Genomic DNA, 22,830 nt, shown 5'->3' on the forward strand with positions numbered 1-22,830 from the left:
TTTTATTATATAGGATTGAAAGCACAAGGTGTGAGCAGAATTTTTACTGACAGGGCTGCACTGCAAGAATTTGGGGGCTGAATTCTGAGCCTGCCTTGGACTCTGTAAAACAAACTGGCTTTCTTATTCCTATTCCAGTCACTCTCCTTAGACACCAAAGTTGTGCTTCCTGTGTTTTGTTCTTTTTTTATGTCTTTAATTCTAGGGACGTATTTCTGAAAGGAAGGGGAAAGGAAATGGAATTGTGGTCATTTCAGAAATCTCAAACATAGAACTTATATTTGAAGTGTAAATCAAAGTTTAAAGCTTTAATTCAATAAAATTAATAATATTAATTCAGAGAATATTGTGATTATATCTGTAGTTAGCATACTGCACTTTTCTACTAAAACCTTGGTTAAGAGTTTTTTTTGTTGTTGTTGTTTTTATTGATTTACAAAGAGGAAGGGAGATAGTTAGAGAGCTAGAAACATCTATGAGAGAGTAACATCAACCAGCCGCCTCTTGCACACCCCCCACTTGGGATGTGCCAGCAACCAAGGTACATGCCCTTGACCAGAATCCAGCCCAGGACCCTTCAGTCCGTAGACCGATGCTCTACCACTGAGCCAAACTGGCTTTGGCACCTTGGTTAAGAGTTCTATTCAAACAATGCATTTCATCATATTATCCCATTTCTGAGCCACATAGGAATTATGTATTTTTGTCTGCCAAAATTTCTAAAGCATATAAGGATTAGAAATTTTAAGTGATTTAAAGTCATTATTAATTATTAATATCCAAGACTTGTGATAAAGTAGAGAGAAAATAGTATACTTCCATTTTATTTTTTAACTACAGGCCCAGTGCATGAAATTCGTGTTTGGGGATGGAGGTATCCCTCAGCCCGGCCTGCAACCTTCCCAAGTGGGACCCGTTGGGGATGTCCTACTGCTGGTTTAGGCTCTCACAATCCAGGACAGCTTGCTCCTAACCGCTCGCCTTCCTGCTGCCCGCCTAATCACTTCTGGCTGCCAGCCTGATTCCTGCCTAACTGTTGCCGTGGCAGCCCAATCACCCCCACTGCCCTCCCCTGCTGGCCCGGTCACCCCCAATTTCCCTCCCCTGCTGGCCATCTTGTGGTAACCATCTTGTGATGGCCATCTTGTGGAGGGCATCTTGTGACAATATCACAGAAGTTATCTTGTGGTGGCCATGTTGTGATGTGGCAGCCATCTTGTAACAACATCGCTTAAACCACCTAGGCTTTTATTATATAGGATAAGATGAGGCAATACGCAGGATTTCAACAGGTACTTGATAGTAAGGTTTGAGTTGCTACTTAGACTCCTAGGCATGATAATTTTTCTAGTCTTTGCTATTGAACTTTAAATCTAAGGAAACCTGGGTTCTCTGTTCTGTTCCATTGGTCTATATGTCTGTTCTTGTGCCAGTACCAGGCAGTTTTGAGAACCATGGCTTGCTATCATAGAGCTTGATATCTGGTATTGGGATCCCTCCAACTTGGTTCTTCTTTCTCACAATTGCTGTGGTTATTTGGGGTCCTTTTTTATTTCAGATGAATTTTTGGAAAGTTAGTTATAGATTTTTGACATGTACCATTGGTGTTTTAATGGGGATTGCATTGAATCTGTAGATTGCATTGGGTAGTATGGACATTTTAATGATGTTAATTTTACCAATCCATGAACATAGTATGTTCTTCCATTTGTTTATGTCTTTGTCTATCTCCTTTTTCAATGTCCTGTAGTTTTCTGAGTACAGGTCTTTTACCTCCTTAGTTTAATTTATTCCTAGGTACCTTAATTTTTTTACTTTTATTTATTGGTGTAATGGTAAATGGAATTTCTTTTTAAATTTCTCTTTCTATGAGTTCACTATATATATAGAAAGAGCCAGGGTCTGTAATGTCCAAAACAATCGAAGGGACAACCGAATACCAGGCTGAGTGCAGAGCAGGCTCAGGTGGGGCGGGGACTGGCAAAAGGGCTGAACTTCTCACCTGTCAAAGAGAGAGAGAGAGAGATGGGGTTGATCAACAGCTGCAGCACCTGCTGGCAAGGCCCAGAGAGAGAAGCAGGGTCTGATCCGTAGCCTCATATCAGCTGCTGATCAGTCCTTGCTTCTCTCTCTCACTCCAGGCCTCGCCTACAGCTGCACCTCTCTCTCTCTCCCAGAGGGCAGCAGTTCATCCCACTCGCCAGCAGCCTGGGGCAACTGCTGAACAGCCCCACCTCTCTGATCAGGCCTGGAGATAGGCCCAGAGACAATAGGCTGGCATAGAAACCAACCAATCAAAACCAAATCTGTGTGAACTACAAAGGTGAAACCTAAGATGGGGGCTGAGGAGGGGTTTTAAGGGCAACAGCTCTTTGATGTAAGGTGCAAGAAAGTGGTTCAATTTTTTAATGTCCAGTTTGTCAGTATAGTGCATATGGCTGGTTCTATGTCTTTGAAAAAGGAGATAGACAAAGACATAGTCCAGCCATATGCACTATACTGCCAAATTGGACATTAAAGGCCAGATATAGGGATTATGTATTTTTGTCTGCCAACAGCATCTCCTCTTGCTGAAACCCCTCCCCCATTTAAGCAATCCTATTCTATATAATCTATCTATACCAATAGAAGGGCAATATGCTACTTAGACCGGGTCCACTGTGCATCTTCTGGATGTCTGACTTCCTTCTGAACAAAGCCATAATGGTGAGGGCTGAGGCAGAGGCAGTTAGGGGCAATCAGTCCAGCAGGGGAGGGCAGTTGGGGTGAGATCAGGCAGGTAGGGAAAGGCAGTTGGGGGTGATATTAGACCTGCAGGGGAGGGCAGTTAGGGGCAATCATGCAGCCAGAGATTGTTATGGTCTATCAGGCCTGCGGGGGAGATCAGTTGGTGGTGAGATCAGGCTGGCAGGGGAGGGCAGTTAGGGGTGATCAGGCAGGCAAGCAGGCAGAGGGGTTAGGGGCAATCAGGCAGGTAGGCAGAGACAGGTGAGCCGTTAGGAGCCAGCAGTCCAAGATTGCAAGAGGGATGTCCGACTGCCCATAGGGATTGGGACGAAACCGGCAGTTGGACATCCCCCAAGGGGTCCCCAATTAAAGAGGGTGAAAGCTGGGCTGAAAGAAACTCCCCTCCCCCCATGCACACATTTTGTGCACTAGGCTACTAGTTGGTGTATAAAAAGGCCATAGAATTCTGCTATTAATTTTGTATCCTACTACATTGCTGAATTCATTTATTAGGTCTAGCAGGTTTTGATAGAGTCTTTGGGGTTTTCTATGTATAATATCATGTCATCTGTGAATAATGGCAGTTTTAGTTCTTCTTTTCCAATTTGGATGTCTTTTATTTCCTCCTCTTGTCTGATCACATGGCTAGCACTTCCAGTACTATATCAAACAGGAGTGGTGAAAGTGTCTTGTCCCCATTCTTAGGGGAAGTGAGTTTAGTATTTGCCCATTGAGCACAAAGTTGGCTGTAGGTTTGTCATCTAAGGCTTTTATTATGTTTAGGTATGATCCCTTTATGCTCACTTTGCTGAGAGTTTTTTTCCAGTAAGGGTGTTGGATATTGTCAAATGCTTTTTTTTTGCATTGATTGATAGCAATTTCTTTACTGACACAGCTCCTAGGGTAATGGAGATAAGGAGAAAATAAACAAATTAAAACTACATCAAAATAAAAACCTTCTGCACGATAAAATGAATCATCAAACAAAACAACAAGAAAGCCCACTGCATGGTAGAACATATTTGCCAATGATATTTCTGATAAGGGTTTAATCTCCAAAATTTACTGAGAACTCATATCACTTAACAAAAGGAAGATACACTATCTAATAAAAAAAATGGCTAAAGGACCTAAATAGACACTTTTGAAAGAGGATATACAGAAGGTTGAGAGACATATGGATACATGCTCAAAGTCACTAATTTTCCAAGAGCTGCAAATCAAAATGATGAGATACCATCTCACACCTGTCAAAATAGTTGTCATCACTAAATCAACAAACAACAAGTGCTGGTGAGGATGCAGAGAAAAAAAGAACCCTCGTGTACTGCTAGTGGCAATACAGATTGGTGCAACCACTGTAGAGAACAGTATGGGTTCCTCAAAAAGTTAAAAATGGAACTTTCATTTGACCCAGTAATCCCACTTCTAGGAATATATCCCAAGAATCCAGAAACACCAATTAGAAAGGATATATGCACCCCTATGTTCATAGTAGCACAATTTACAATAGCTAATATTTGGAAACAACATAAGTATCCAAAAGCAGATGAGTGGATTAAAAAATGGTGGTACATCTACACAATGGAATACTGTCTATACTAATAAAAGCTTAGGTGGCCCTCCTGCCTTCTTGCCATCACAGGATGCCCTCACATCATCACATGATGGCCGCCCCCACCTTGTCACAAGATGGCTGCCCCCTTGTCATAAGATGGCTGCCCCCACGTTATCATAAGATGGCTGCCACAAGATGGCTGGCAGGGGAGGGAAGTTGGGGGCAATCAGGCTGGCATGGGAGGGCAGTTGCGGGGTGATCAGGCCAGAAGGGGAGGGCAGTGGAGATGACCAAGCTGCAGGAGAGGTAAGTTGGCGATTGGGCCATCAGGGGAGCAATTAGGGGATGATCAGCTGGCAGGCAGAAGCAGTTTGGGGCAGTCAGATAGGTAGGCAGGCCAATGGTTAGAAGCCAACAGTCCCGGATTGTGAGAGGGATGTCTGACTACTGAATTGGGCCTAAACCAGCAGTCCTACATCCTCCTAGGGGTTCCAGATTGGAGAGGGCGCATGCTGGGCTGAGGACACCCTCCACGGTGCACGGATTTTGTGCACCATGCCTCCAGTGCTGTTAAAAAAAAGAAAAAGAAGAAGGAACTTTTACCATTTGCAATAGCATAGATGGAACTGGAGAGCATTATGCTAAGCAAAATAAGCCAGTTAGAGAAAGATAAATATTACATGACCTCACTCATATTTATAATATAATAATGAACATAATTTGATGAACAAGAATAGATTCAGAGACAAATGGCAGCGGGAGGGGGAGCGGAGGGGGCGGGGTGAGAGCTACCAAAGGATTGTATGCATGCATAGGAGCATAACCAATGGGGCAGTCGGGGGAGAAAAGGAGACATGCAGAACTTTAGACAATAAATAATAATAATAAATAAATTTAACAAACGCCTTCCCTTTTTTGAAAAGATTGTAAAAGTCCATCTATTCCGCTATTTGTTCTAAATGAGTGAAGATACAGTAGGATTTTTGCCTGTGTATTCTAGTGACCTACTGAAATACCTATAAACACTACCTTGTCATTAGCATTTGGGCTCTTTGATTCTTTTTTAGTATTTGCATTTTTTATCTCTGTTTTTCTGTGTAGTTTATTGAGCTTGCAAGCCAGCAATAGTAAGGTTTTAACCATAAAGAACAATTATTTTACATTTTAAACAGGATGAGAGGAAAGTAATCATTTGACAGCCAGTATATGCAGGATTCGCTACCAGTTTAATTCTGCCACTATAGTGGATACTAGATATTTGGTATTGGAAAATTTGAAAAATTGGGAGTAGACTACACTGATGGGGAAGTGCTCAGTATTTCCTTGATTGGCTCTAACAGTACTATACTGTAAATTGTTGCTTTACTAAATGAACTCCCATAGACCAGTGACCCCCATGTCTGATTAAAATTTTTCAATATTTTAGCATTGCTTTCAAATAGAACACAATGTACATTTATAATGGAAAAGATTTTAAATGGAGGGAAATGGGAGCAAATATCACCTAATGTTTTACCAACTAGTCTATATTTTGGTGCTTTGTTTGCTATTCTTCTTACTCCCCTCTATATAGGTTTCTGGTCATTATTGACTTTATTTATGGTGTATTATATGCCACACTGCACCTATATAGTAGTAAACCTTCCATTTATAATAAAAGTATTTGAATGAGTTTTCACTCTTTATGCTGTATTTGTCTGATGAGATCCCAAAAGTAAATTACATGTTAACTGCATGGCTTAAGAAACATATCAGTTTTAGCTATAGTTAAAATATTTCTAGCTTGAAGGATAATTTATTCCTCCAAATAGTGATTTTCAAATTATGCCATCTGGAGCTTCTGGTTAATGAGGTGTAAGTAGCTTTGAAGAGGCAAAATGATGTTTTATCTATAAAGGTTTTACAGCCTTATAAAGGGAATTTATCATAGGTGTTTGCCAAGTTGGATTATAGGTAGTACGTCAAGGGCAGCATTTTATGACCCCTTCCTCAATTCTCATAGTTGGAAGTTAGAGCATAGAATGGGTTTACCATAGAGTTGCACATGGTATTGCACTAAAGCAGTTCATAGAGTATGAGGACAATTGTAATGCCTACTTGTTTGGTTTATAGGTTTAACTTACTATGATATTTTCTTCTATTCCCCTACCTCTTCAGGTGTCTCCTGGTCACCTTAGGGAAAAGTACAGCTCATGTAATACTATGTATGTTGACTACTCGATTTCTCAGCCTGATCTGAGAATTGCTGTGCAGTGGTGAGTACAAACAGGGGACAGACCTCTTATCCGGCCCATATGTACTTTCATTTGATTGTCCTTTTCAGTGCTCAGGTTAAAAACTGGTGTCAATTATATATTGATTTCCACTTCCATTTTAATCTTAGAGTGGAGGGAAGAAGGGAAACCCACTTAACAATTTAAAAATGCCCTCAAAAGTATTTATCTTTACTTGAGGCATTACTACTTCACAATGAAAGAAGAGGTGTGTTTTACTGAATGTTTCTGGAATAAAGTATTTCTTCATGAGATATAGGCCTAAAACTATGGTACTAACCAAGGAGATGCTCTAGGAAGAAGGGACAGCTTGTCCCCTACTGGCAGCAGAGTGTATCTGCATTTACAGTTCATTGGATTGTGTCAGATTTCCCCCATCATACTTTTTTATTCCTGCACTATTTCTATATTGAAATGCACTCTCTTCCAGGAAAAATGCATCAAACCAGTCTTAAGGAACAACTTCTCAAGTTAACTTCTTTGTGGGTTAAATTTGTTTGGCTGATGTTTTATTTTTATAGATGTATTAAATTTAGTTATATATATGGATAGATATATAAATGCATATTCAAGACCTATATTGATCCATATATAACAAAATCAAAGCAGAAAATCATGAGAGAGGTGAAGTTTTAAAAACATAGTCACAGTCAGGTTTACTTTTAAGCAAACATAACAGTGTCATGATGATGAAAACTATTCATTAAATTTTGTGAGTTCATAGTCCACAATTGAAGACTTTAAACACACACACACACACACACACACACACACACACACACACACCCTAATCTGAAACCTTCAATCTTATTTAAGAGAAAAGAAAAATAAAACCAAACTTGGATATAGAGCTTCCTGAATCCAACTGGGGTTGTCCAAGGATCATTATCAGTATCTCCCTGGGATGTCAGGGTTGACTTTCCAGAACACAGTTTGGAAAATGCTACCTGAAAATATTAAAATCCTCATTTCTAATTTTATTTTTCAGTCCTAAAACATAATTTATTTATAAACTTAATTTTGTTTATATTGCACCAGATTTTTTGTTAATTAAATTCTCAGTAACTTATACATTAATTAAAAACAGCCAGTTCACAATTATAATGTAAGTTTCTTCTCTCATAACAACAGTTGATATCAAATTGAGTTTCAGCAAAAATTAAACCAATCTCTTTCTAAAGTCCTGAGTTTTGACACCTATCTCACAATCTCTGAGTCTTTTTTTTTAATAAATCTTTATTGTTCATATTATTACAACTGTTCCTCATTTTTTCCCCTCAATTGCTCCCCTCCACCAGGTTCCCATCCCACCCTCTTCCCTTTCCCCATCCTCCATTGTTCTTATCCATAGGCGAGCAGTTTATGTTCAGTCTCTTCCCTCACCCCCCACACCCCTTTTCCCTGAGAATCATCAGTCCACTCCCTTTCCTTACCCCTGATTCTATTATGTTCACCAGTTAATATTGTTCATCATGTTTTTTACTTCCCTTGGTTTTTAGATTCATTTGTTGATAGTTACATATTTGTTGTTCGTAATTTTTATCTTTATTTTCTTCCTTTTCCTAAAAAACCCCTTTCAGCAATTCATATAATTCTGGTTTGGTGGTGATGAACTCCTTTAGCTTTTTTTTATTTGTGAAGCTCTTTATCTGGCCTTCAATTCTGAGTGATAGCTTTCCTGGGTAGAGTAATCTTGGTTGTAGGTTCTTGCTTTATATTTTAGTTGTGTTTTTTTAAATTGTTGTGTGAGGCAGCAGTTAGACATTTACCTATGCAGCCATCTTGGTTTCTCTCTCTCTCTCTGAGTCTTTTTCTTCAGTCTGACCACTAAATCTGGGAGTAAAAAACCAGTCTACACTAGCTGTGTGCCATAGCTTCTTTTGAGTTAGATGATTCCAATGTTACAGTATATCATTCAAGAGTCGTTTTGAATATATGCTTTTTTCCTCCAAAATTATCTAATTTTTGGAAGTACTGTAGGTTTTCATTTGCTCTTATCGAGTTTTGAAAATGACCATTCAGCACATTTACTATTGTTAAAATAAAGGTTTGGTGAGAATTTTAATAGAGCTCATTGGCTTTTAGGAATGGTTTTGAAAAAATGTTCATTGTGAAGTAGTAGTGCATTATTCCCAATGGGATGGGTGAGCCTTATTATAATCACTTACACACTTTTATCTAAATGTGTCTCTAAACACATGAATTCCCTTTCTCCTTCCCCAACACACAGTCTCACTCTCACAAGCCTTCTGATAAACTGAGGAAGGATGGAAGGCATCTTTATATAGAGAAAAGCATCTGGGATGATTTTGATTTTAATCCTAATTTATGTGTTCTCAAACTTTGCTGCACTTTGCCATCACCTGAGAAGCTTTCAGAAAAATCCCAGGTCATACCCAATGCCAGATGAATCAGATCAACTCACAGTGATAGAATGCAGTTTGTAAAACCCCTCTCATGATCCCAATGCACAGCTAAGCTTGGGAACCACATTGTCTGGTTAGAGGGTAGGAGAAGAACTGCTTCTCACTCTTGGTGGGACCTTGAGGAAGTCAGTTTTAAGCGTTGATTACCTTCTCTGTAAAATGGGTTGTTGAATTAAATATCATTCATCACAAGTTCATTGGTTTCTTTCAGCTTATATGTTTCAAATTCTATGATTTTAAAATTATTTTTAAGATGAAACTGTTTAAAGCACTATTATAGTGCCCATCTTTGTTGCTAACAATTCTACAGGCCTTTTACAACTGCTGATATTCTAAAACCTAGTTATAAAATTCAGATTTGCTTTTTCTCAATTATTTGGAGCTTCATTTTTGACATTTGGGCAAAGAGAGAAAGCATATAACAATCTACAGCATCCCTTTGTTTCATGTTACACAGCATCTGGAAATAACATAGGGATATTGTAACTTACACAGTATCTGAGCACTTACATCTGCTCATTAAAATTGTATTTAAACTAATTTGGAAATAAATATCTTTAATACTACACTGTGTATAATTTTACTCCATTGTATTCTTATATTTGCCATTAAATTTTCTTAACAATTATTTAAAAGTGACCTTAAATGATTCTGTTTGGTATAAGGCATTTTATTTAACTTTAGGGGATTGAAGGATAATAGGTGGGCAGGTGGAAAAACTACTATATGGCTTAAATTTAAGCATGTGTATAAGTAGATCTAACTTGTACAGGATGAAAGGTTATATGAGTAGAAAGGCAAATGATAGGGCAAGAATGTAATAACTTATATGCTATAATAATCACCCAAAACATGTCTTCTAACAACATATTCCTTAGCATTTTGGTTTTCCTCCTTTTACTAACTGATAAAGAACTACAACAAGTCAAAAAGTGCTTAGGAGATACTGTTTTGAATGAGATCTCATGGCTACTGGGCAGATGGGATGGTCTTCCCCCACCACAAACCTTTTAAAACATGTCTTCAGACCTGACATAAAGTCAATTGTCAACCTTTTCTTTTTTCTACAGCCTGGCACTAGCAATATATTACAACATAAAAAACAGGTGAGTTTTAAAACCAGTCCTGTAGCTAATAAAATTCAAAGATATAACGTTATTCTTAGGTTTTAACTATAGATATTATTGGAGTAAGCTATAGTGCTTTTATTACATTGTTAAAGCAAACTTTTTTTTGTCTTAGGACTCCTAATGCTTAAGTTATTGAGGATCCCAAAGATTTGTTGATATGGGGCTCTGTTGATATTTACTGGATTATAAATTAAAATTGAGAATTTAAAAATAAGTCCCTTCTATGTTAAAACATAGTTTCTATATCAATGTTGAAATTTTGAGCAGGATACTTTGTTGTGCGGGATTGCTTTGTGCATTACATGATGTTTAGCAACATCCCTGGCCTCTCCTGGCTAGATACCAGTAGCATCCTCTTCCCAGGCCCCATTGTGACAACAAAACATGTCTACCATGGCTGAATGTTTCCTGGGGGACAGAAACACCCCTGATGAGGAGCTATAGCATTAACATAATTCTTTATAAAAGAGAATCACTTTCCACAACAAATAGGCCAAATAGAAATTGTCACTTATTTACATTTTGCAAATCTCTTTATGTCTGGTTCAACAGAAGATAGCTGATTCTCATGTACACCCTGTATTCAATCCTTTTGCTTACCTCAATGTCATCTCAATAATTTTTTTTGAATAAACAATATGAAGACCCAGCCTCATGTATCTTTATGGCTAGAAAAGTTTGTATTCTTAAAGCCTTCAGATAATTTTGGATATTCTTTCAAACTGTACCAGAAGTCCACAGAAGCTGTCTTCTTCAAATAGTTACAATGGCTTCAAATCCTATCCTTGAACTTGTACTAAGGTCTCTATTAAATTAGTACCCATGCATACATATTCTATGCTAAATGAATCTTTTACATAGTAAGTATTTTCATAATCACATTATACATTGGTCATTTGGAGAGTATCAGTTCACATTTCTTTATACAGTATCAAAACTCACTTTTGTTAGTATCACATAACCCATCTTCCCAGAAAAACCTTTAGGTATTGAAAAGCTGTTAGGTCACAAAAAGGGTACAAGTTTTCTCCAATCTTGATTTTTAGCTTGATAACTGGAACTGTGCAATTGGCAAGAAATGTGTGTTATTTTCCTAGAAGTGATGGGCTCACTTTCAGTCTTGAGAGAATGACAGTTGTAGTATCAAATAAAAATATTATTCTCTGAAAACAGTAAGGCTTTCAGCTCACAACTAATTCCAAGTGCTTTTCCTTAACACAACCACATTTCAGTATGTAGGAGTGCTTAATGTGTACTTCTCCTTATTCTAAAGTATAAAAAGAAGATTAAACTTTTAATAACATTATTCATTGTCACTGCTTTATCAAAATTGTGCTTAAATAAAGCAGATTTCTTGTCAACAAGTGACAGTGAAGAGTAGAATGACTACAGTACAGAAGGGGATCCCTGCCTTGATTCTTGCTCAAAAACCAGTTTTATTGACTTTTGCTTTTATGTAGTCATTCATTAAAAGTGTTAGTGTAAATGCAGGCAATGCCTTAATATTTCTATACAAACTGTTTTGGCCTTGTGGGTCTCCTGAAAATGGTCTAGTGCCGTGGTCGGCAAACTGTGGCTTGCGAGCCACATGCAGCCCTTTGGCCCCTTGAGTATGGATCTTCCCCAAAATACCATGTTCTGGGAGAGTCTATTTTGAAGAAGTGGCATTAGAAGAAGTTTAAGTTAAAAAATTTGGCTCTCAAAAGAAATTTCAATCGGTGTACTGTTGATTTTTGGTTCTGTTGACTAAGGAGTTTGCTGACCACTGGTCTAGTGGAACCAGAGAAGCCTGCAAAACACTCTTGGAGAACCACCATGTGGAAAATTAAACCTAAAACCCCCCAGAAGACTGGTTTCCCTCATTCAGTTGGTTGGAGCATTGTCCTGTACACCAAAAGGTGGCAGGTTTGATTCCAAGTTAGGGCAGCACATACCTAGGCTGTAGGTTCAATTCTGTAAGGCCACAGAGCGAGGTTTCTGGTTCATCCACAATTCAGCATGTACAGGAGGCAGCCAATCCTCTTTTTCTCTCTCTCTCTCTCTCTCTCTCTCTCAAATAAATAGAGTGGTCACTTTTAACATACAAAGGCAAATTTTAAACTCAGACTATTATAAAGAATAAAGAAGAAATATAAGAATATAACATAGGAATCTAGTAAGAGAAAATAAACAGGGATCTCATTTTCACATGAAGGATTGCCTTCCACTACTGCTTTATCAAATCTTCCTGTGTCTGCCAATGAGAGGTTAGAGGAGGGCAATTGATTTGGGTGACTAGCATTGCCTATTAGGGAGGGTCAATGCTTATAAAGGCAGCTCTGGCAGGTCATTATACAAAAGGTTTCACAGAATTTGATATGCTGAGTAAAAAGAGATCAGAAAATTCCTACAGGATCTAAGAGAAGAATGTGTAGAAGGACTTTCTTTGCTGAAGGTTCAGCTCCTGCCACGATTCTCTCTACTCCCAACAGATGTGTTGCTAATACAATTCCTGGATTAGTTTTTTAAATCACGTTCTTATTTTCTAGAAGTGGAAATAGATCCAAGGACATTTTTGAAGAGAGACTCCATCCTGTCACAGTAAGTGCCAGTTGTATTGAGGTTGTCTTTTTCTCTCAGATACTTGTGTTTATTCCATGCTGATTTGCTTTGAAATTAATCACTAGTAGAAAATTACTCTCTCCAGCTGGGAGTTAACCTTACCTTTCTTTAAGTTTTCTTCCCTACCCCATGTTGTATCTAATTATTTTGCAAAAGGGATCTATATATATAGAAGCATAAACGACTGTCCAACCAGTAGCTATGATGCACACTGACCATCAAGGGGCAGATGCTCAACACAGGAGCTGCCAAGCTGCTGTGAGTTGGCAGCTGTGGTTCTCAGATGATGTACCCAGAACCAGAGAGGAGGGAGCCGGTTCTGGGGTGCATAACCCAAGAACTGCCCGTTTGCAATTTGGGACCCTTTGGAGGGTGTCATAGAGCTGGTTTCAGCCTGATGCCTGCAGATCAAACTGAGGGACCTCATCTGTGCACAAAACTGTGTACCAGGCATTTAGTTATATAAAAATCTAGAGGCCCAGTGCACAGCACTCGTATACTTGGGGTGAGGGCTCCCTTAGCCCAACCTTGAGGGATATTGGAGTCCAGGAGCCCTTGAGGGATATTGGAGAGCAAGTTTTTGCCTGATCCCATAGGCCAGGCCAAGGGCCCCACCTGTGCACAAATCCGTGCCCCAGGCCTTTAGTCTATAATAATAGAAGTGTAATATGAAAATCGACCAAACAACTGAACAGCAGAGCGACCTCCCAGATGACCTTCTGAATGACCACATTATGACACGCACTGGCGGCAGGCCAGCCAAGGTAGGTGCAATGCAATTGGTCAAGACCCCCCCCCCCACTCCCGCCATTGCCCCAAGATCGCCCTGCAGATAGAGGCCCAGGCCACCCTCTGCGAGATCAGTTGCCTCAAAGTGGGAGACTCATGCCACCAGCTGTTGGGGCAATCCATCCAGTGGGGCGGCTCCAGAGTTGCCCCAATGAGGGAGGCCCAGACCACTGTCTCCGGAGACCATTTGTTCTCAGAGCCCCAGGGAGGTGGGCAGAGCGCCTTGCCCAGTCGCCCTAAAGAGGAAGGCCCAGGCACTGTGATGGGTGTGCAGGGCCTCCCTCTGAGGAGTGATTGATCTAGGGCCCCACAAAAAAGAGAGGCCCAGCCCACTGGCTAGCGACATGGTGGCAGGTATGCGGGGCCAGCCAGTTATTGCCCCGCAGAGGGAAATCCTAAGCCAGCCAATGATCACACCCAACACCTGTCACCCCCAGAGTGAGGTGCCCGGTGTTGGTTAGTGGGGTGGCAGAGCCGCACTGATGGCAAGTAGTACAGCCAGCTGCCGGCAGCCAGGGGAAGGAAAGCCCTGATATGTCCTGATCATCAGCCAAGCCTTGGAACCCTATCCTAGGATTCCCAGATTGCAAGAGGGCACAGGCTGGGCTGAGAGCCACCCACCACTCACCCCCACCCAATGCACAAATTCGAATTTTGTGCACAGGGCTCTAGTGTTATATAAGAAACGAGAGGCCCCGGTGCAGGACATTCATGTACTGGGGGTGGGGAAGCCTCTCAGCCCGGCCTGTGCCCCTTTGCAGTCGGGAGCCCTCGGGGATCTCTGACGGATGGCTTACATCCTTAGAGCTGTGGTGGAGGCAGGGGAGGCTCCTGCCACAGCTGCTAAGCTCGCCAACCCTCAGCCTGGCTTCTGGCTGAGCAGCGCCCCCCCCCCCCCCCATGGGAGCACACTGACCACCAGGGGGCAGCTCCTGTGTTGAGGCTCTGCACCTTGATGGTCAGTGCACATCATAGCAACTGGTCATTCTTCCATTCAGTTGATTTGCATATTACCCTTTTATTATATAGGATATGTCAGTAAGAACTGAGTTTCAGCTTTGTATAATTAGTGAGCTAAAGTGGGATAACATACCCAAAAAACAAAAATGTATATTTTTAAAAGAAAATTTTCAATAGCATCAAACAATATGAATATTTGTACATAAATTTAATAGATATGTCAAGATCTCTAGAAGAAAATTAAACAGCTATTTAAATATTGAATTAATTACAATGACAAAAATTTTCAAATGTCTTCAGATATGCTCTATAACAATATGAGCACTGTACACACAGCACAGCCTTAGAACCCGATGGTTACATTCTCAAAGTTGATTGCAGAGAACTATGACATGATGACCAACAAGTCTTTGAGCCTAAAAATAGTTCACATTTAGACAGAATGTGATTGTGGGAAGAATGAAAGGAATATATAAATATTCTGAGGTTGTGCCTGTATCTTTAATGAGTGTTGATATTCAATCACTATTGTTTTTGAAGGTCCCATTATTTTATTTAAAAGGCTGAAATACATGTCACCCAATCAAAATTATTTTAAGCAGCACATGGGCACAAGTGGAACACTGCTGTTACAAAAGTACTTAATATTTTTCTTCAATGGGTACTTCCTTTCAGGAAGAAAAGGTTCCTGAAGAATGCTTTCATCATAATCCCGATCCCAACTCAATTTACAAATTTATTCGACCTTTCTTCATTGCCTATGATGTAACAGCAGGATATGCAATAACGACTTTGGTAAGATAATTCTTCTTTCAGAACTTTATTAAGGGAAACCTATCAAATACAGTAAAGTTCATATATTTGAGCTTAATAATCACTATGGTTAACAATGTCTTTGCTTTTCTCGCCACAAAGTGGTTGCTATTAAAGCCAGCAGGAGGGCAAGATTTCCAATTTCTCCTTCACGACCTCAGGAGACACAGGCACACGCAGTGCACACAGGCACACTTACAAAGTGTGCTGATGGGGCAATAACAGAACCCCAGGCAGTGACAGGTTCAGTGTAGGTCTAAGCTGAGTCCCAGGCTGCATTTCCCAGGCAGTTGTAACCTGTGTCCTGACTGAGAACTAGAACCCTGAATTTGCTGTTCCTTGGATGATGGGTGTTCTTCTGTCCTTGCTGTCCTCTTGTTCCTGCCTGTGACATTGCCAGGATTCTAGTGCCATAGGACCTGAAAGGGCGTTGCTAGTTCCCTGCTCAGCTATAGCCCTGTAAGGACCTTTGTGTCATTCATCCAGGATTCCTCTGGAGAGAATGTATCATTTGGAATGAGTGGTCCATTCTAGTGAGAAGGAATGGGGATTGTATCACTCCTGCCTCGAGCAATCCTAAAAGGGAAAGTCTCCTGCTTGATCTGAGGGAAGAGTACTTACTTAGGTCAGCTACTTTAGAGAGGTGATCAGAAAGAGCCTCTGTAAACAGATGACATCTGAACCCTGGTCTGACTGAACTGAGGAAGATGAGGAGCTCTAGTGTATGTGCAGAGGGAACAAGTGCCAGATTCTGAGACAGGAACTCATACTTGGTTTTTGAGTAAGAGTGAGGTATGGCCAGTATGGTCAGAGTGGAATGAGGGAAAGATGTAGCACATAAGGGCCAGGAGGGCACATGCCATCTGATTGGGCCTTGAAGCTTGCAGGCCATGGGAGAAGTGACATTTTTATTTGTTTGGTGGAAACCCTTTGGCAGAGTTGAGCAGGGTGGGGAAGTGCTCTTGATTAAAAAGGCTATCCTGTCTGCTTTGGGGAGAATGACTGTAGCTGGCAGTCTGAATAAAGGCCGAGAAGTCATGGCAATAACAGTGACACAGGTGGAAAGTGGCAAATAGTCTAGAAAGTGATCTAACTACCAGTGACAGGCAGAGATAACAAGAATTGCTAACAGATTGCAGCAGGTTAACTCAATTGGAAGTCTTTGGCCAAGCACTTAGGCAAATGGCAGTGCCCCACATGACATTAGGGAATGTGTGTGAAGTGGGGTGAAGAGCTCTGGTTTGTATGTGCTAATGCATTAGCAGTAGTAGTTTCAGTCAAGTGACAGTGTTAGGGGCAGACTACAGTGGGTGAAGGGGAGAGTGGGAGATGAGAAGCAGCATCAGGGTGTTCACTGTGAGCAAACAGAGAGGAAGCACCCTAAGGGTTGTGTGGGTGGGATGGGCACCATATAAAGACATTCATATTGGGGAGAGTGTCTGGGCCACAGGGAAGTGTTCAAAAGAGGTAATTGTGGGAGGTGTTCTTCAGAAGTGGGACGGGATAGATTTCATTGCTAGAAGAGTTTCAGTGAAAAGAGAAATTCCAATTATAGTGACTCAGGAAAGCAAGTGGTATAAATGAATGATTAATGGCACATACCAAGTCTACAGTAAAGATTGCAGGAAGTTGAGTGATTTCTAGTGTTGTATATGTCTCTAATTATTCCCAGAAAGTTGACAGTTGAACCTTGAAAGGAGGTTCACTCATAGGATATCTGAGAGCATTTAACTTTGGGAGATTGGTGCAAACTTTCACTAATAACACATAATGTTCAATAACTGTTTGCTTTCTAAAATATAGTTGGGTTTGAAGACCTTTAGCTAATGTGAGTTGTCTATCTGAGATTATCTGATGACCTCAGACAGTAAACATACTCTTCTTCAAAGAAGTCTTTAACAACAAATCACAGCTTGTCTCTATAATCTTTGCTTAGCTGTTACCTTCACCCAGTTCTTTGTAGAATAGACATGTAATACATGTGAAGAAATCATGAGACCTCACCAGCTCCCTGACAGGTTTAGAAGAGAACCAGGGAGACAGAGACTGATAGCTCTGCTACCACCTGAAACCAACAGAACTGACTGAACTTCAGGTTGTGTAAAACAGAGATAGATTTATTTAACAGAATCGTGATGGAGATGTGAGGCTCAAGGGGCATAAAAGGACTACCCTTGGTGTGCATGTGTGTTTCTTACAAAGGCACTAAGTCCAAGAATACTTGACAATTGTAGAAACCAGCCCCAGAAACACCTGTTTGCAGTGCCTGTTCTGCTGCAGCACTCAGCAGCCACTGGGCGAGCTGTCTTTTATTTATTTTTATTTTTAAAAAAATATTTTTATTGATTTTGTACAGAGAAGAAGGGAGAGAGATAGAGAGCTAGAAACATCAATGAGAGAGAGTCATCGATCAGCTGCCTCTTGCACAGCCCCTACCGGGGATATGCCAGCAACCAAGGTACATGCCCTTGACAGGAATCGAACCCGGGACCTCTCAGTCCCCAAGCCGACGCTCTATCCATTGAGCCAAACGGTTTCGGCATGGGGGCGTGGGGAGCTGTCTTTTAAAAAAAATATTTTTAATCCTCATCAGAGGATATGTTTTCCATTGATTTTCAGAGAAAGTAGAAAAGAGAGGGGAGGAGAGGAGAAATGAGAGAGGGGAGGGGAGGAGGAAGGGAGGGAGGGAGGAAGAGAGAGAGAGAGAGAGAGAGAGAGAGAGAGAGAGAGAGAGAGAGAGAGAGAGAGAATATGAGAATGAATCATCAGTATAAGAGAGAGACATCTATTGATTGCCTCCCACATGAGTCCTGACTGGGGCCAAGAGTTGAACCAGAGACTCTTTGGTAAGCACACAGGAAATTCACCTGGGAAAGTAGGCAATAATAGTGTCTGATTTGCAACTGTTTCTTGGCCTGTGGCTTTGGCTGGCCAAGCAGTCTCTCTAGAACCTAAGAATAAAAGGCATGTCAAAAACTGATGAAATCTGTCATTACTGAAAGTTCTTAACACAGCACTTAAACTGAACTAGAATCAAAGACCAGTGTTCTACTTTGCAGATTTACATAGAGCGACTTCTAATTTATGCTGAAATAGATTTGTGTCCATCTAACTGGAAACGCATTGTTTTGGAAGCGATTATTCAGGCCTACAAGTATCTGCACGATCTGGCTGTATGGAATTGTCACTTCTCCTCATTGATAAGGGGCACTACAATCAAGGACTTGTGAGTTTGCAAGGTTTTGATGAAGTTTCTAACCATTTTTGAATACCTTATTTGCCCCCATAAAATTTACCAAATAAGAAATATTTTGAAAGGTTACATTGTACAGAGTACTGAACTAGGCATAAAATTACATACATTTTTCTATCCACATTTGCTATAACATTTCATACTCCTCCTCATTAATTAGTATGCCTTCATATGTTATTATTGTAATAATCTGTGTGATAATTTAGTAGCAAACTTTGTAGAAGCTCACATTCCAAAACAACAGTACTGTAAATACCTTCATGGCTTCCTTAACACTGTCTACCAGTTTAGGTCTTTTATTTCCCCCTTTTAAAAATTTCACTTATTTTCAGTAAGACTTTACATTCAATATCTAAATATAAAAGCCTAAGTGACCGGCTGACCAGCCAGTAGTTATGACATGCGCTGACCACCAGGGGGCAGATGCTTAATGCAGGAGCGAAAACCATAGGCATGGAAACATGGAACAGACTGATGAATCTCAGAGAGAAGAGGGTAGAGGGAAGGGTGGGAAGAGATTAACCAAAGATCTTATATGCATACTAGAGGCCCAGTGCACAGATTCCTGCACTGGTGGTGTCCCTTGGCCTGGCCTGCCGGGATTGGCCAAAACTGGCTCTCTGACATCCCCCAAGGGGTCCCAGATTGCGAAGAACACAAATCTGTCCACTGGGCCTATAGTTCTTTTATATTAGTCTCAGGTGTACAGCATAATGGTTAAAAAAACATGTGCTTTGCAAAGTGTTTTCCACAATATTTTTAGTACTGACCTGATACCATGCATAGTTATTGCAGTATTATTGACTCTCTTTCCTATGGCATAATTTATATCCCCATAACTGCATTGTAATGGACAATCTTTACTTCTCAATTTCTTCACCTACTTTACCCAGCCCCCCAACCCTCTTCTCCTCTGACAACCTTCAAAATGTTCCCTTTACCTATGAGTCTGTTTCTATTTTGCTTATTCATTTATATTGCTTTTTAGTGAAATCATATGTTATTTGTATTTCTCTGACTTACTTACTTCACTAACATAATGCCCTCTAGGTCCATCTGTTCTCTTCCAAATGGCAGGATTTCATTCTTTTTTATGGATGAGTAATGATATTCCACTGCTTTTTAATCCACTCATCAGTTAATGGGCACTTGAGTTGTTTCTATTGTACAACTCGAGGATTGTAAATAATACTGCAGTGAACATAAGGTGCATATATTCTTTCAAATTAGTATCTTGGTTTTCTTTAGATATATACTCAGGGTAGAATCACGGAGTCATAAGGCAGTTCCATTTTTAATATTTTAGGAACTTCCATACTATTTTCCACAGTGTCTGCACCAGTATAATTGCCACCAAAGGTGCACGAGGGTTCCCTTTTCTCCACATCCTTATCAACACTTGCTATTTGTTAATTTATTGATGCTAACCATTCTGACAGGTGTGAGTATATCTCATTGTGGTTTTAATTTGCATCTCAGTGATGAACAGTGATGGTAAACATCTTTTCATGTATATAAGCCAGCTGTATGCTCTCTTTGGAGAGTGTCTGTTCAGGTCCTCTGTCCATTTTTTAATTAGTTTGTTTGTATTTTTGGTGTTGTGCTGTGTATATTTTTATAAGATGTTGAGTTATATATTTTTAATAAATATTAAATTCCTTATTAAATATATCATTGTCAAATACATTTTCCCATCAGTGGGTTGTCTTTTTATTTTGTTGATGTTTTCTTTTGCAATACTAAAACTATTAGCTTTATGTAGTCCCATTTCTTTATTTTTTCTTTTCTTTCGCTGGCACAGGGTAATCTATCAGCAAAACACTAAAAGAAATATTCCAGATTTTAGTGCCTATGTTTTCTTCTAAGAATTTTATGGTTTTTACTCTTACATTTAAGTTAATAATTCATTTTGAGTCTATTCTTGTATGTGATGTAAGAAGTGGTCTAGCTTCATATTTTGAATATATCTGTCCAATTTACTCAATAATATTTATTTAATAGATTGTCTTTATACTGCTGAATGAAGTCTCCTCTTTTGTTAAATAATAATTAATCATATAGGTGTGGGGTTATTTCTGGGCTTTCTATTTTTTTCCATTGATCTATGTTTGCTTTTATGCTAGTACCATGTTGTTTTGATTATTATAGCCTTGTAGTAGAGTTTGATAGCAGGTAGTGTAATACCTTTAAACTGTTTTGTTTTTCTCTCAACTGCTATGACTATTCAGGGTCTTTGTGGGTCTGTATAGAACTTTGGATTATTTGTTCTGCTTCTGTAAAAGATGGCATTGGCATCTTGATAGGAATTTGGTTGAAATAGATTCTTTGAGGTAGAATAGACATTTTAAAGGCGTTAATGCTTCATGACCATGAGCATTGTACATGCTTCCATTTATTTGTCTCTTCCTCAATTTCTTTTTTGGTGTCTGATAATTTTCCAAGAGTTTTCCCCTCAGAGATAATAGTGGTGGCTCTGAATGGATCCATTTTTTGCTGTGGTGACGTGCCCAATCCTTTTGTTGGCACATCTCTACTTTACTAATCCCCTTTCTGTTATCAGCCAGGTGAAAATGTCTGCAAGTTCTCCAGGGCTAAGAAATAGCAGGCATCATTCCTTCCATCTGAACACTAGAGTGGAGCCCTGTGAGTGAGCAAAAAGAATCAACCTATAGCTACACTAATGGGGCTCTGATGACTGAGCCCCTACCCAGCAGCTGTTGTGCACAAGAGACATAACCTCCTTCCCCTTGTCCCAAACTCAAAGTCCTGGGATGCAAAGGGGACCACAAATTGTTGACCGTTATTTGCCTGTCTGAACATTAGTGTATTAGCCCTGCTGGGTAGCCTTTATTTATTTCAAACTGAACCAACCTAATGGCTTAGAATGACAATTTTGAAGAGAACCAAGTTGACTAAAATTGCCCTGTGGTGGTTTTGTGTTTTCCTTTTCCCCCAGAAATGAGTTGGAAAGGCAATACCTATGTCTACTGCGGTTTCGTCTTTATGTTTCTGCCAGTGTCTATGCCCAATACTATTTTGACCTTCGGTCTTTAGCAAGTAACCATGGACTGCCTATTGTACCTGCTCCTCTTCAAAAAGAAAGAGCACTGAAGTAGAGGTAAGGCTGTGGATTCACAAAGTGGGGTTTGCTGCCAGACACTTAAACCAGTATATGTGGATAAATCATATTATGTAGTATTAGGAAAATGAAAAGATGTTTTAAGTAGCACATTGAATAAGACTTATTAACTTTCATATCATGTTAGTGGTATTTTTTATGGTGTATATAAGAATCCCATATTATAAAAATTATCTTTTTCTGTAACCATGATTCAGAATAATGTAAATCCATTTTAAATTTTGATGATATTTTGAAACCGTATTCTATGTCCTAGCCATACATGAATAATTTCTTACAATTGTATCACTAATAATATCTACCACCATATTCTACTTATCACTCCTAACTCAACTTGCAAATTCACGTCTTTTCTGTATAGATCACAATTCAGTACCTTTAATTTGTTAGACAAAACTAACCTCAGATAGAGATACTTAGATTGTAGAATTTGTACTTCAAACACTGGGTGTAGAAAGTATATTAGTTTTTAATGGCAATTGTAAAGTATGTGCAACAAAGTAATATTTATGACTTATGAATTCTGGGGAGTATACAACAAAACTACAACTGAAATGGACAGTTTCTGTGGTACTTTAATGGTCCTTTAGAATAAGATGCGCTTCTGTCATGGTGTGCAAGTGAAATAGTATCTTTATGGTGCTTCAATCATTAGACCTTTTCTACCTTTCAGTAAAATACAGAACATGCCTGCCTCATTAAAATTTGCTTAAATTCTAACTAATGAATATTGAATAGAATGTAAATAGCTGAGTAAACAATGACTTTTCCCAACTGTATCTATATTAAAAAAAAAAAAAAAGAGTAATATGCTAATCAGACCGGGAGACCTTCCAAACCTTCTTCTGCACAAAGCCATGGTGGTAGGGCAGAGGCGGTTAGGGGCAATCAGGCTGGTAGGGGGGCTGGGGTAGTTGGGGGGTTATCAGTCCAGCAGGGGGAGCAGTAGAGAATAAGCTGGATGGCAAGGTGTGTATTTTGGGGCTATCAGGCTGGCAGGGGGGCAGTTGGGGTTAATCAGGCTGGCAGGCAGAATGGTTAGGGGCAGTCAGACAGGCAGGCAGGTGATCAGTTAGGAACCCATGGTCCTGGATTGCAAGAGGAATGTCCAACTGCCAGTTTAGGGTCGGACATCCCTCAAGGAGTTCCTGATTGGAGAGG

The 22,830-nt window shown here is 39.9% G+C and overlaps 1 protein-coding gene across 1 annotated transcript in view; it reads left to right on the forward strand.

Annotated features, from left to right (window-relative positions):
* The window catches only part of LOC311620892 (cyclin-Y-like protein 1), a gene marked incomplete at both ends in the record, with an annotated part of 33,089 nt that extends 11,443 nt beyond the window's left edge, over positions 1-21,646 (forward strand). Inside the window, 6 exons of the mRNA XM_084880607.1 lie at positions 6,443-6,540; positions 10,055-10,090; positions 12,643-12,694; positions 15,140-15,259; positions 18,337-18,503; positions 21,487-21,646. Of these exons, the coding sequence (XP_084736733.1) occupies positions 6,443-6,540; positions 10,055-10,090; positions 12,643-12,694; positions 15,140-15,259; positions 18,337-18,503; positions 21,487-21,646 (633 nt within the window). The remainder of the gene's footprint in view (positions 1-6,442; positions 6,541-10,054; positions 10,091-12,642; positions 12,695-15,139; positions 15,260-18,336; positions 18,504-21,486) is intronic.
* Positions 21,647-22,830: the final 1,184 nt, after the last annotated feature.

Source organism: Pipistrellus hanaki, assembly GCF_964339955.1.
Source record: "Pipistrellus hanaki genome assembly, chromosome: 1".
Taxonomy (NCBI): Eukaryota; Metazoa; Chordata; class Mammalia; order Chiroptera; family Vespertilionidae; genus Pipistrellus; species Pipistrellus hanaki.